We start from the raw sequence: 12,357 nt of genomic DNA, 5'->3' as shown, positions 1-12,357 counted from the left end.
TGCTTTTTAATAATGTGGTTGAGGCTGAGTTATTTTTCAAAGAAGAATGGGCGACACATTGACTTTGTTGATGTGCTAGTCTAGAATGAATTTCAGCAAAAAGGGGATTCTTGAAAGAACTGACTCTGGCGCTGAAAAGAAATGCACGTCACCCTCAGATTTTCATTTGCAACACTTCACCATTATGAATTACTTTGTGTTGATTTATCACATAAAATGTTTGTGGTTGTAATGTCACAAAAGGTTAAAAAGTTTGAGCGGTGTGAATACTTAACTGTAGATCTATTACGGAGTGAGTAAAACAGTTGATTAATTATTAGAAGGCCATGTGTGATTTGGATCTGGTTTTTCTCTCAGAATATTGGACTAAGCAAAACAGGATTGGGTTTTATCAGTTTAGTATTATTCTGTCATAAACTGGACAAGAAGAATTGTAAGAGTTGATTTGTATAAAACTTGTACTTTGACTTAGCTAAATGGCAAATTCACTGAGAAGTCCTGTCTGACACAGATCCCTTTTGAGGACATGGACCTGGAGGAGACCGGATCAGCATCAGGTTCCGGGACAGGGTCTTTGTGCGGCTCTGAACTGAGCTCACTGTGTGACGATGGCCACCGCAGGAGAGAAAGCACTGCCAGCACAGACTCAGTTTATGACACAGAGTCCATTACGTCCTCTCGGGAGAGCTTGATCGAGTCGTCACACTCTTTCAGTCAGGTACTAATGTCAGTTCATGTTAAAATACACAAACAAAATTGTGCATGAAAAAACACTTTCCTTCACAACTAAGCGATTAAAGCTCCTAACAACTGGGGGAAATTATTTAAGATTATCTATTCATCGAAGTTATTCACCTGAGCTTATTATTATATATAGAACCCACAGATTGATGTGATGTCCAACCCCAAAATAATAATGTGCTTTTCTTTACTTCGATTAATTTTCCTTAATGTGGTCCACCATTAGAGGGCACTGTTGCTTTGTTTATGCAAGCAGTAACACGCTTATCCTTATGGGGTACTTGTTCTAGACATGTCAAATTAAATTGTCCATATTATGAGTAATTTTACCAGCAGGAGGCAATGAATTACTGTATTAAGTTTAATCAAAGTACCTTTTACCCTGTCCAACTATTTTTAAATGTTTATCACCTCCTCGTCTTTTCTTTAAACTCTTTTCTGCAAAACACAGAGGCAGGTAATCCTCAGATCAACTTTCCAGCCAGATGCACTGGGAGTTCCTACGTTAATTTGGCCTCATCAGTCTCACCAGCCTGTGATTCGGAGCCGCTCTTTACCACCCTCCACCTCCCTGACTCCTGCTTTACATGCAACCACCATAATACCTTCTCTGTCACTGTCGAGCCCTGTCACAGATGCCAAGCTACGTTTTACAACAGGTGAGTCAAACAGTGATTTAAGTAGCTGAAGATTTCATTGATTGTATTTTTTGAAGAATTTCAACATGATTCAAGAGGGAAATATTGGGTTATAAATCATGTTTCTGTGTGTGCGTGTCCAGGTTTGGTTTATGATGCTCAGATGCAGAAGCACCAGTGTATTTGTGGAGACAACAGCCGTCACGCTGAGCATGCTGGGAGGATCCAGAGCATCTGGTCCAGACTGCAAGAAAGAGGGTTTAAAGGCCAATGCGAGGTAGGAGTTGTGCACACTGCTATACTATAAGAGAAAGAAATAAACATTCTGTGTTCACAAAAACCTTATTCTGTGTTGAAGACTATCCGCAGCAGAAAAGCCACTCGTGCAGAGCTGCTGTCCGTTCATTCAGAAAACCATGTGTTAATATTGGGTAACAAGATGGACAATCACAAGCTTACTGGTAAGACCAACAATATCACTGAAGATTACATTTAAAATACTGTAATACTTCTTGAATTGTTGCACATTGTTCCTCCTATTATAACCAAGTTTATATATTGCAAATTATTGCTTGTTTCTGAAATGGAATAAAAATGATACATGATTTTGACAATCTTTACAAGTTTCTCTAAAATCTCAATTGCAAATCATCCCTACCTTTGCAAATCAAGAGTTATGCATTCTTGCCCATTTTTCTTTGCCAATTAGCTTAAACTCAGTCAGATTAATGTCTTGATGCTAGGTCTGGACTCTGACTGTACCGTTCTAATACATGAATATGCTTTGATCTAAACCATTCTGTTGTAGCTCTGGCTAAATGTTTAGGTTCTTCCTACTAGAAGATGAACTTCCACACCAAGTCTTTTAAAGCCTCTCACAGTTTTTTGAGGTTTTCCCTGTTTTAGTTCAATTCTTCTCCCCATCAACTCTGACCAACTTGCATGTTCTTGCTAGAGTAAATCCCCACAGCATGAGGCTGTCACCACCATGTTTCACAGTGGGGATGGTGTGTTTTGGGTAATGTGCAGTATTAGTTTCCTGCCACACACAGCATTGTGTAGGCAAAAAAAAAAGTTGAGTTTTGGTGTTATCTGACCATAGCACCTTCTTCCACATGTTTGTTGTGTGCCCTACATGGCTTGTGGAAAACTGCTAATGGAACTTGTGTCTTTATTTCGTCAATGGCTTTTTACTTCCCACTTTTTCAAGAAGACCAGATTTGTGGAGTCAACAGATTCTCCTACCTGAGCTGTGGATCCCTGGTACTCTTCCAGAGTTGCCGTGGACATCTTGGCTGCTTCCTTGATTAATGCCCTGCTTCTCTGGTTTGTCAGTTCCAGTGGATGGCTGTGTCTTGGCAGGTTTGCAGTTGTGCTGTACCTTTCCCATTTACAGAAGACAAATTGAACAGGGCTCTGTCAATTGTTCAAAGCTTGGGATATTGTTTTATAACCTAAAACTGCTTTAAACTTCTCCATAGCTTTGTCCCAGGCCTGTCTGCTGTGTTCCTTGATCTTCATAATGCTGGTTGTTCAGTAATGTTTTCTAACAAACCTGTCTGAGCCCATCACGGAACAGCTGGATTTATACCAAGATTAAAATTACACACATCTCAGCACTGTTGAGGCAATCGGTTGCTCTGGATTTTTTACAAGGGCTTCAGCATATGCACACTTTTTGGGTTTTGTTAAAATGTTGAAGACCATTTTATCATTTTCCTTCCACTTCACAATTATGCACTATTTTGTGGTGCTCTATCCCATAAACTCCCAATAAAAGTCCTTGAAGTTTGTGGATGTAATGTAACAAATGCGAGAAGGTTTGTTTTGTGCATTTTGAATGTTTGTAAATGTGATATATTCATAGCTGTTAAATGTTACAAACATTTCCTTGCAGGACCGCAGATTTTTGTAGATCTACCATGTGGAGGTGTAGGGGTGAGTCCTCCACAGGAACACACACACACACACACACATCAGTACACAGACACAGACATCGCCAGATCTGTTTTAAAACTCTAGTCATGTGGGAATATTTCCACTTATCTAATTGCATTACTGAACAGCAAACATTACACGGCTTATTATGCCTCATTACACAATTTAGGTAATGATACTACCAATTGCTCATGCTATTGTTTTTGGCTAAGATAAGTTTAAAACTTCAAAAATCTAAGTCTCTACAATTGTCAGAAGGGGTAGAAAAAACAAGGGTAACACAAGAAAACATACAAGTAAAGTGCTGAAAATAGTTTTTTTTTGCTAGAAGAACATAGAAAGAGGATTTGGAAGAAATGAAATTGTATTAAGATTATAGGAAAGAAGGAAAAAACTGAAGGGGGATGGGTTGCAGCCTGATAAGAGCACCAATGTGCCTGGATTTCCGGCCTTTAGCTGCTAGAGTGAAGAGGGGTGATTGGAACAAGATGGTAAACCTGGTGAAAAAATAAATTCCTCTGATTTCAGTGTCCCCCAACAGCACAGCAGACCGTCTACAGAGCCAGTGTGAGATAACATAGATACACAGAAAATACACAACAAAATTAAATATTTTTATCATCACTTTCATTTCATTATCATTAAATCTTCTCCATGTAAACACTTCTTCCATAGGACAGTGATTTGAACAATTAGTTTTTCTCTGAGATGTATTTAAGAAGATGTATAAAAGTTAATAGATTTAGCTATTGTCAAACTTCCTGATCTAATAGAAACATTTTAAACCAGTTGCTTCTGCCTTCACGGTCGCGTCAACTATTTCTGTAAAATTGTTTCAGAAACACTGCAGGAAATTCTTCACTTTAACATATATATTAAATGTGAATAAAATCGGATTGTGACATGTTGTCATCATTTTACCAACAGGTGGACATTGATACAGTCTGGAATGAGCAACACACAGCAGCTGCTTCCCAAATAGCTGCAGGGTGCATCATAGACCTGGCCCTTAAGGTGGCACAGAGAGAGCTGAAGGTGTGTGTTTTTGTTACTTTTATACTTTATCAACATAGATGGATGGATGGATACTAAGAAAATGTATGTAAATTTATGAATTAGAAGAAAGTAATACAAAATATATTTTTTTGGCACTTAGCAAGTAGAAATAGTTATGATAATCCTGACTGACCTTAACAGGAAGCGGTCAATGTGATTAGATTATTATAGATGTAAATAAGAGGTCGTGTTTATTCAGGTTGGATTAGGCTTGTTATAAACAGTAATTACTGGGCAATGAAATGGACAGGTGTTGTGCAGAAAAATGAATGAATTTGCAGCTCCTTATTTATTGTCCATCTTATAAATATATCTGAAACATTTTCACATTAATGTTTTAGTGCTTTTATGTTTAGGAATAAGTTGTTATAACCGTGAGGTGTTTTCTGATTTCTCACAGAATGGTTTTGCAGTGGTGAGGCCCCCTGGACACCATGCAACCCGCTCCTCTCCTCTGTAAGTACAGAAGCATGCAAACAAATGCATGCTGGGAGCTAAGGGGGCTGCAAAGGTTTTTTTTTATAACTGAGCTGCAGTATACTTCTGAGGGAGAAAAAGAAAGAGAGGGTGCATAAGTCTGTCTACGTTAATGTATGTGTGGTGTGGACGACCTGCCCGATGCCCGAGGCAATCTATCTCCTCCGCTGTTTCTTTAAAGCTTTCAAGACATAAAGCAAAGCACCTCAAAAGAGTTGTGCAGGAGCTGTGTGTCCATGCACCCTGCACATGTGCTGCGTGTGGATATGTGTGGATGTGCATATTTGTGTGCATTGATTTGTGTCACCCTTTGATAGCAGGCATTAGCCAAATAACCACATTCAGCTGGGGCCGTGTGTGAGAGCCCAGCATTGCTTGTCACTGGTTATTTATGGTTTGATAATGACTTTTCTTGATGAGCTCAGTTTGGACAGCCTATGATGTACATTGTTCACACACACACACATTTAGCCAATAACAGTTCAATGCTGACACTGCCTTTTCCAACATTCCTCCATTGCTTTTCATGCATCAACACTTTCTTTGCGTAGTGAGTAGTGTGAGTTCATTTCTCCGAAATCATCCCTCGCATCCAGCCAGATTTCTGACAGCATTATCATTTGGAATGTGTATTAAATTTTATGATAAGGTTTGGTTTCAGTTTGTCATAAAATGTGTGGCTTCTGCATTGCTCAGGAGAGAGATATCTTAGACTCAGCATAATATTCTAATAACGGAAGCCATTTATGTTTTTCAGCTGAGAAAAGGCAAATACAGGACAGCCTAAAACACACTTGTTACCTAGAAGGGTTGGAGAATGAAACTGAAACATCTGGTTTTAGACCACAATAATTTATTAGTATGGTGTAGGGCCTCCTTTTGCGGCCAATACAGCGTCAATTCGTCTTGGGAATGACATATACAAGTCCTGCACAGTGGTCAGAGGGATTTTAAGCCATTCTTCTTGCAGGATAGTGGCCAGGTCACTACGTGATACTGGTGGAGGAAAACGTTTCCTGACTCGCTCCTCCAAAACACCCCAGTGGCTCAATAATATTTAGATCTGGTGACTGTGCAGGCCATGGGAGATGTTCAACTTCACTTTCATGTTCATCAAACCAATCTTTCACCAGTCTTGCTGTGTGTATTGGTGCATTGTCATCCTGATACACGGCACCGCCTTCAGGATACAATGTTTGAACCATTGGATGCACATGGTCCTCAAGAATGGTTCGGTAGTCCTTGGCAGTGACGCGCCCATCTAGCACAAGTATTGGGCCAAGGGAATGCCATGATATGGCAGCCCAAACCATCACTGATCCACCCCCATGCTTCACTCTGGGCAGGCAACAGTCTGGGTGATACGCTTCTTTGGGGCTTCTCCACACCGTAACTCTCCCGGATGTGGGGAAAACAGTAAAGGTGGACTCATCAGAGAACAATACATGTTTCACATTGTCCACAGCCCAAGATTTGCGTTCCTTGCACCATTGAAACCGACGTTTGGCATTGGCATGAGTGACCAAAGGTTTGGTTACAGCAGCCCGGCCGTGTATATTGACCCTGTGGAGCTCTCGACGGACAGTTCTGGTGGAAACAGGAGAGTTGAGGTGCACATTTAATTCTGCTGTGATTTGGGCAGCCGTGGTTTTATGTTTTTTGGATACAATCCGGGTTAGCACCCGAACATCCCTTTCAGACAGCTTCCTCTTGCGTCCACAGTTAATCCTGTTGGATGTGGTTCATCCTTCTTGCTGGTATGCTGACATTACCCTGGATACCGTGGCTCGTGATACATCACAAAGACTTGCTAATTGAACCTTCACACTCAGCTCTTACTGGTGCAATGTGCAATCAATGAAGACTGGCTACCAGGCTGGTCCAATTTAGCCATGAAACCTCCCACACTAAAATGACAGGTGTTTTAGATTCATTGTCCAACCCCTGTAAATAATATGCAATAGATGTTAACTTGGCAGGAGTCAGCACTGGGACTGTCATGGCCAGAAGAGGCACCACTCAAAGCCAAAGAACTGTCTTCCAGGTTCCTACGGACCATATGGGGATTTTGTGAAATTAATTTGCTGAAGATGCATTGATAAACACATGTGGCTGCCACTCTTCCCGTTTGTTTGTCCACAGGGGCTTCTGTTACTTCAACTCCGTGGCCATCGCAGCCAAGCAGCTCCAACACAAACTGAATGTCAGCAAGATCCTCATCGTAGACTGGGTAAGAACCCGAGGAGCCACCTGATTCACCCTTCGTTTCATGGACACAATGCAAACACACAGGAAGAAAGGTGTTTCCTGGGTGCAAAAAACAAGGACCTTGACATACAGTAGCACTCGTAATCCTCATTTAGATCATTTAGACAGTTATCTCTTTTATCCACGTGTGAGACGAACTGTCACATGTGCTTAGAGCAAACTCCTAATCACATACAGGCACATAAAAGTTCACCGAGGCTTACATGTGACGATACTGATCCACAGCCAGGAGTTGTCTTTGCTCAGCATGTGTGTATTTGAGTCTGGACAAAATCTTTACAAAGGCCATACTCTCCAGCATATTTTTGTATAAAATGATAATTCCTTCTAAGATCATGAAGCACATAAAACAAAATATATATGTTTGCCACTGATTTGGAAAATTATGCAGGTTTTACAGACAGTGTTCACTCCTTTTTGGGTCCTGTGAGACATTTGTTTGTTTGTAATTACCTTTACTGCATGAATTAGTTTTAACAATGTGCAATATAAATGCATTCATACCTGACATCTTATTAAATCTTGTCCAGGATGTGCACCATGGCAACGGCACCCAAGAGGCCTTCTATAAAGACCCGAGTGTTCTGTATATCTCTCTGCATCGCTATGATGATGGGAACTTCTTTCCTGGTAGTGGACATCCAAGTGAGGTATGTGAAGAGTGTTTAAAGATATTTTTATTTATATCATAATAATAGCAGCTATTTCTGTAGATTATTTGTCATACTGATTCAGCAGGTATTATCAACGACACAATTTTCATGTCATGTCTCATGGAGGTAGTGGTATTACTGCTGAAGTATTTATACCCTTTAAACTTTTTCCTGTTTTGTTGTGCTACCACCACAGCCTTCAATGTATTGTATGAAGATTTTATCCAGTAGAAACATTATGCATAATTGAGATTGAAAAATGGAAATGCTTTTCAAAACAAGTTAAAGGAAAAAAATCTAAAAAATGTTGACATGCATTTGTATTCAGCTCCGCATCCCCCAACCACAATACTTTATACCTCCACCTTTTACTACAGTTACAACAAAAGTCTTTAAGGGTGTATGCTCAACTCAGTTACATTAGATATGGAGTATCTCTAAACAGCATCTTTTTTCTACTAGAAGATGACCCTCTCCCCCAGTTTCAGGTACTTTGCATCCTCTAACTGACCAGCCTAACTGTCTCTGCTACAGAAAAGCATATTCATAGCATGATGCTTGAACCACCAAATCTGAACTAAACCAGAGTTCAAGGTGCTGTTCCTTCAGAAATATTTTCTAAGAAACTTCTAAGACCTTCACAGAAGGGCGGTATTAACAGGTAAACAGAACAAAAACCTATTTTTAAGGGGTATGAATGCTTTTACAGAGATGTGTTTTTGGTATCAAAGGTTCAGTGAGACAGTTAGTAACATTTTACTGTTGAACAAGAATTTGTAATTTCAGATCGTTACAATCCAAATGTGTTTCTCTCATACTTTAAAAAGGAAGTCGAAAGTGTCCTGGTTTACATCTGCCCAATGCAATTCTTGCATCATCTTTGTGTGACAATTTATTTGAGAAACATTTCTAGCATGTTTATCCAGAGAATGCACCATGAAGAGGTTGTATTGTATGTTACAGTAACTGCTGTTCATATGTTTATTTTCATAGTTGTAGTTGAGAAACTTTGAGGCCGTGGAGGTCAGTCCCTCTCAGTAGGATGTATGAAGTTGAGTTGAATGCCTGTCTGAATCCAAGAAATTGAGATGCCTATGTTTTCTTCCTGTGGTCTTACCCGAAACCCAGCATAATGATTATCCTAGTCAGTTGAATTGACCCCATCCCACGCTGACATTAGGCGCCCATTCAATCCCCTCTCACTCTGCCATCCTCCCCCATGATAATACTCAGTGTTTTCCCATAAAATCTCACGTGGAGCAGCACATAAAAACGCTTTGCCAGCTTGGATGTGGCTTTGCCTGAAGTGGACTCTCAACCTCTATTGAGCAGTGTGGTAAACCTCTGGAGTCTCTCTGTCCCCCTTGTAGGTATATATCTCACCGTGGGGTAGGGGCGTGATGTCATCGTCATAACAGAGATGGCTGACTAGCTCAGAAGGTCTAATTCAGTCCAGTAAGTCCTGAAACATGAAAGCGAGACAGAGGCCAAAGTAGAGTGCAAGGCACTCGGAGCATAGCAGAAATGGTATGTTTGGTTTATGTAAGTGTGCTTTTGTATCTGACTGTGTGCACAAACGCATGCATGCGGGTACATTAACAGTTGGCAGAGGACAGGAGGCTTCATGTGTTTTTCGTTTGCCCGGCGAACATCCCATCCACTGAGAGAAGAATGGAGACAGACGCTCTGTGATGCTCATCAGCATTCTTTCTCTTTCAAGCATCCTCTCACACCCATACTCTCTCTCTCCCTCACACTCTCACACACACACACATACACACAAAGGAAATCACCAAACATTGTTGCCAAGAGGGTGTCAATCAACGTCCTCCATTTCTCCTCAAACTGACACATTGACTGATGGTGAAGGGTTTGGGGAACAGCTAAATGGCTTCTAGCAGGACTACAAAGAGAGAGACAGGAATCCTTAACTTCTTTCCAAGACCCAGGCCTCCGTTCACTTTCTGCCCCGACTTTCTGAGGTCAACCTGAGAAAGGCTCCATCTACTCTGCCTGGCATTTTGGGGTCCGTCTCATTTAGAACATCGAAAAGGAGTTGTGTTGAATCTGATTCAGTGTTTTATTTTAGCGATCATATACAGAATAATATACTGCCATAATACTACATGAATATAGTTTATAGAATATACTTTCTTACTCATTTATATTGTTTTTGTCTTTTTGTTGATCAGTCAGTAGTTAGCCCATTTAAGTTGTATCCTAAAGCTTGGGAACTAGAAACAGCTGTAACTTTGTTCTGGCTCAGTGATTTATAAAGGTCAATTGACAAATTGTATAGAAATCAAAATGGAGGGACAGGGTTGTTAAATTAACAGCCATCCGTATTTCATTTAGGAATCATAATCACTCCCTTGTGTTGCCTTAAAGAGATGGAGCGACCTTCCGTCTGTTGCTGCAATACAAGGTTTTGCAACAGCAATGCTGATTTTGCAAACATTTGACACAAAGCTGTCATCATCATGGAGTTTCTCAACTTTCACTAAGAGTTATTTTCTTTTTTTGGCGTTCTCGGTGAATGTTTCTTTCTCAAAGTCTCACCCTTTTTCCTGGTCTGCTTCTATCCAGGTGGGGGCAGGTGCAGGCAAGGGCTTCAATGTCAATGTGGGATGGACTGGTGGTCTGGACCCTCCAATGGGTGATGCAGAGTACCTGGCTGCATTTAGGTAAATAAATAACATTTTCTCGCTAATCCATTAAATATTTTTTCTCATTTCTGGTCCATTAATGTAAAAGTCATTCATTAATGGAAGACATTTTTATCCCATGGTGTATACCCCTAAAAGTTTCGCTTAGTTCAATATTTCACAAGTGAACCCATTGATAAATAAATACAAATGCGAAATATTCTTTTCAAATCTGATTGGAGTTCAGGATTATCATTAATTAAGTTTTTGTTAATTGATGTAAATAAAGTTGTTTATCTGTTATGCTTTTTTATCCATCAATCAGCTCATGTTGATTTTTAATGTTCTTGGAATTTACAGCTTTTTTTTACATTTTTACATCCATATCCTTTGGGATTTTTTTTCACATCCACCTGATCTGGCTGAGCTTGTATAGAGTTCCTTCAGCCATAGTTTTGTTTTGAATAAAAGTGAGTCAGACAGGAAAACATTGACCAGGGTTTTAAATATGTATTTATTTGCTCTTTGACCTTTTCGTTCTTCATTGAAGTGCTTGTAGATTTTTCTTCAGTTGTAGTTTAATCTAACACTGTAGAGCAAGTCCTGTTTGATTGCTGAACAGCACTATTACAGAGAATGAGGCTTTGTTAGAGCAGGAGAATGGATGGGAATTATATTTGCTTTGATATATTTTTATTTGAATATGTGGTATATCTGTGATTGCATTTGTATTGGCTTTAACACCAAATACCTTAAGCAAATTACATTTATTATTTGAAAATGGAAAAGGTGTGGCACAACTTCAAACCTATCAAGGTACGGCCATCCAGCAAGTCATACACAGCAAACACATGGAAGAAGGTGATCTGGTCAGATTAGACTAAAATTAGAGCTTTTGACCAACATGCAAAATATTATGTGTGGTGGAAAACTAACAAACCACCACCATGAAACATGAAAAAAACTGTTTTGAGATGAGAGAAGACTTGAAACTGAGATGAAGGTTCACCTTCCAGCAGGACCGCCACCCAAACATGCAGCCAGATCTAGAATAGAAAGGTTTAGATTACAACAAATTCAGGACTTAGAAAAGACCAGTAAAAGTCCAGAACTAAATCTAATTGAGAATATCCAGAATAGCTTGAAAATAGATATTTAGAGGCACCTATTAACTCCAATCTGACTCAGTTTGTGATATTTTGCAAAAGAAGCAGTGAGAAGTTGCTTCTACAAACTACCGGCTCAGGGAGGCTGAACACATATGCTACATACATTTTTTTTATAGTTCTGTTTGTGAAAAAAATTTAAACCATACATTGTTATCCTTTCAGTTCCCAATTATGTGCTACTTTTTCACATAAAATCCATGTAAAATACATCAAAGTTTGTGGCTGTAATATTTTCAAATGGGAAAATATTTATGGAGTTTGAAAACTTTTGCAATGTACAATGTACGCTGCTTCCATACAGTTTACATACTATTGTTGGTGGGGTTTATTCTAGCGGCAAGCACACATCTATAATGCTGAACAAGTTTTAATTACAAAACACTCCCTCTTTCTGGTGGTGGTCCCTAAACCCACAACGCTGAACATAAAATCTGCGCATGCAGCTGATAGTGTGTGTTAATACTTTTACCTTTCAGTACAACTTGAGGTCAATGCAGAACCTGTTTAAATCACATTATCACTCGTGCACATATTGGATATAATCCAGTTTTGCACTAGTGTTAAAGAGAGGCCAGTATGTGCAAAATGTATTTATGAATGAGTTAAATGCAAAGCTCTACTGCTAGGTGCTACCCAAGCACACCTTTTCTCCAACCAGATTCTTCACTTCATTGAAGCTGTTAGTCCCGAATGAATGTGGTTAGGTGGTGAGCTGAACTGTAATGAACACAGAATGCATCTGTCAGCAGCACTAGCTCGCCACCAGATGAAT

The 12,357-nt window shown here is 39.7% G+C and overlaps 1 protein-coding gene across 3 annotated transcripts in view; it reads left to right on the top strand.

Moving 5' to 3' along the window:
• Positions 1-12,357, top strand: part of LOC124856739 (histone deacetylase 7-like) — a 50,935-nt gene that overhangs the window by 30,686 nt on the left and 7,892 nt on the right. For all 3 annotated transcript variants that reach the window (XM_047347537.1, XM_047347536.1, XM_047347538.1), the window contains 10 exons: positions 512-718; positions 1,193-1,400; positions 1,523-1,656; positions 1,738-1,840; positions 3,277-3,317; positions 4,245-4,352; positions 4,774-4,829; positions 6,993-7,080; positions 7,649-7,768; positions 10,358-10,455. In XM_047347537.1, coding sequence (XP_047203493.1) covers positions 512-718; positions 1,193-1,400; positions 1,523-1,656; positions 1,738-1,840; positions 3,277-3,317; positions 4,245-4,352; positions 4,774-4,829; positions 6,993-7,080; positions 7,649-7,768; positions 10,358-10,455 — 1,163 coding nt within the window. The remainder of the gene's footprint in view (positions 1-511; positions 719-1,192; positions 1,401-1,522; positions 1,657-1,737; positions 1,841-3,276; positions 3,318-4,244; positions 4,353-4,773; positions 4,830-6,992; positions 7,081-7,648; positions 7,769-10,357; positions 10,456-12,357) is intronic.

The sequence above is a fragment of the Girardinichthys multiradiatus genome, chromosome 20 (assembly GCF_021462225.1).
Source record: "Girardinichthys multiradiatus isolate DD_20200921_A chromosome 20, DD_fGirMul_XY1, whole genome shotgun sequence".
Taxonomy (NCBI): domain Eukaryota; kingdom Metazoa; phylum Chordata; class Actinopteri; order Cyprinodontiformes; family Goodeidae; genus Girardinichthys; species Girardinichthys multiradiatus.
The sequence above is the reverse complement of the archived record's forward strand: the minus strand, read 5'-3'. Positions and strand labels throughout refer to the sequence as shown.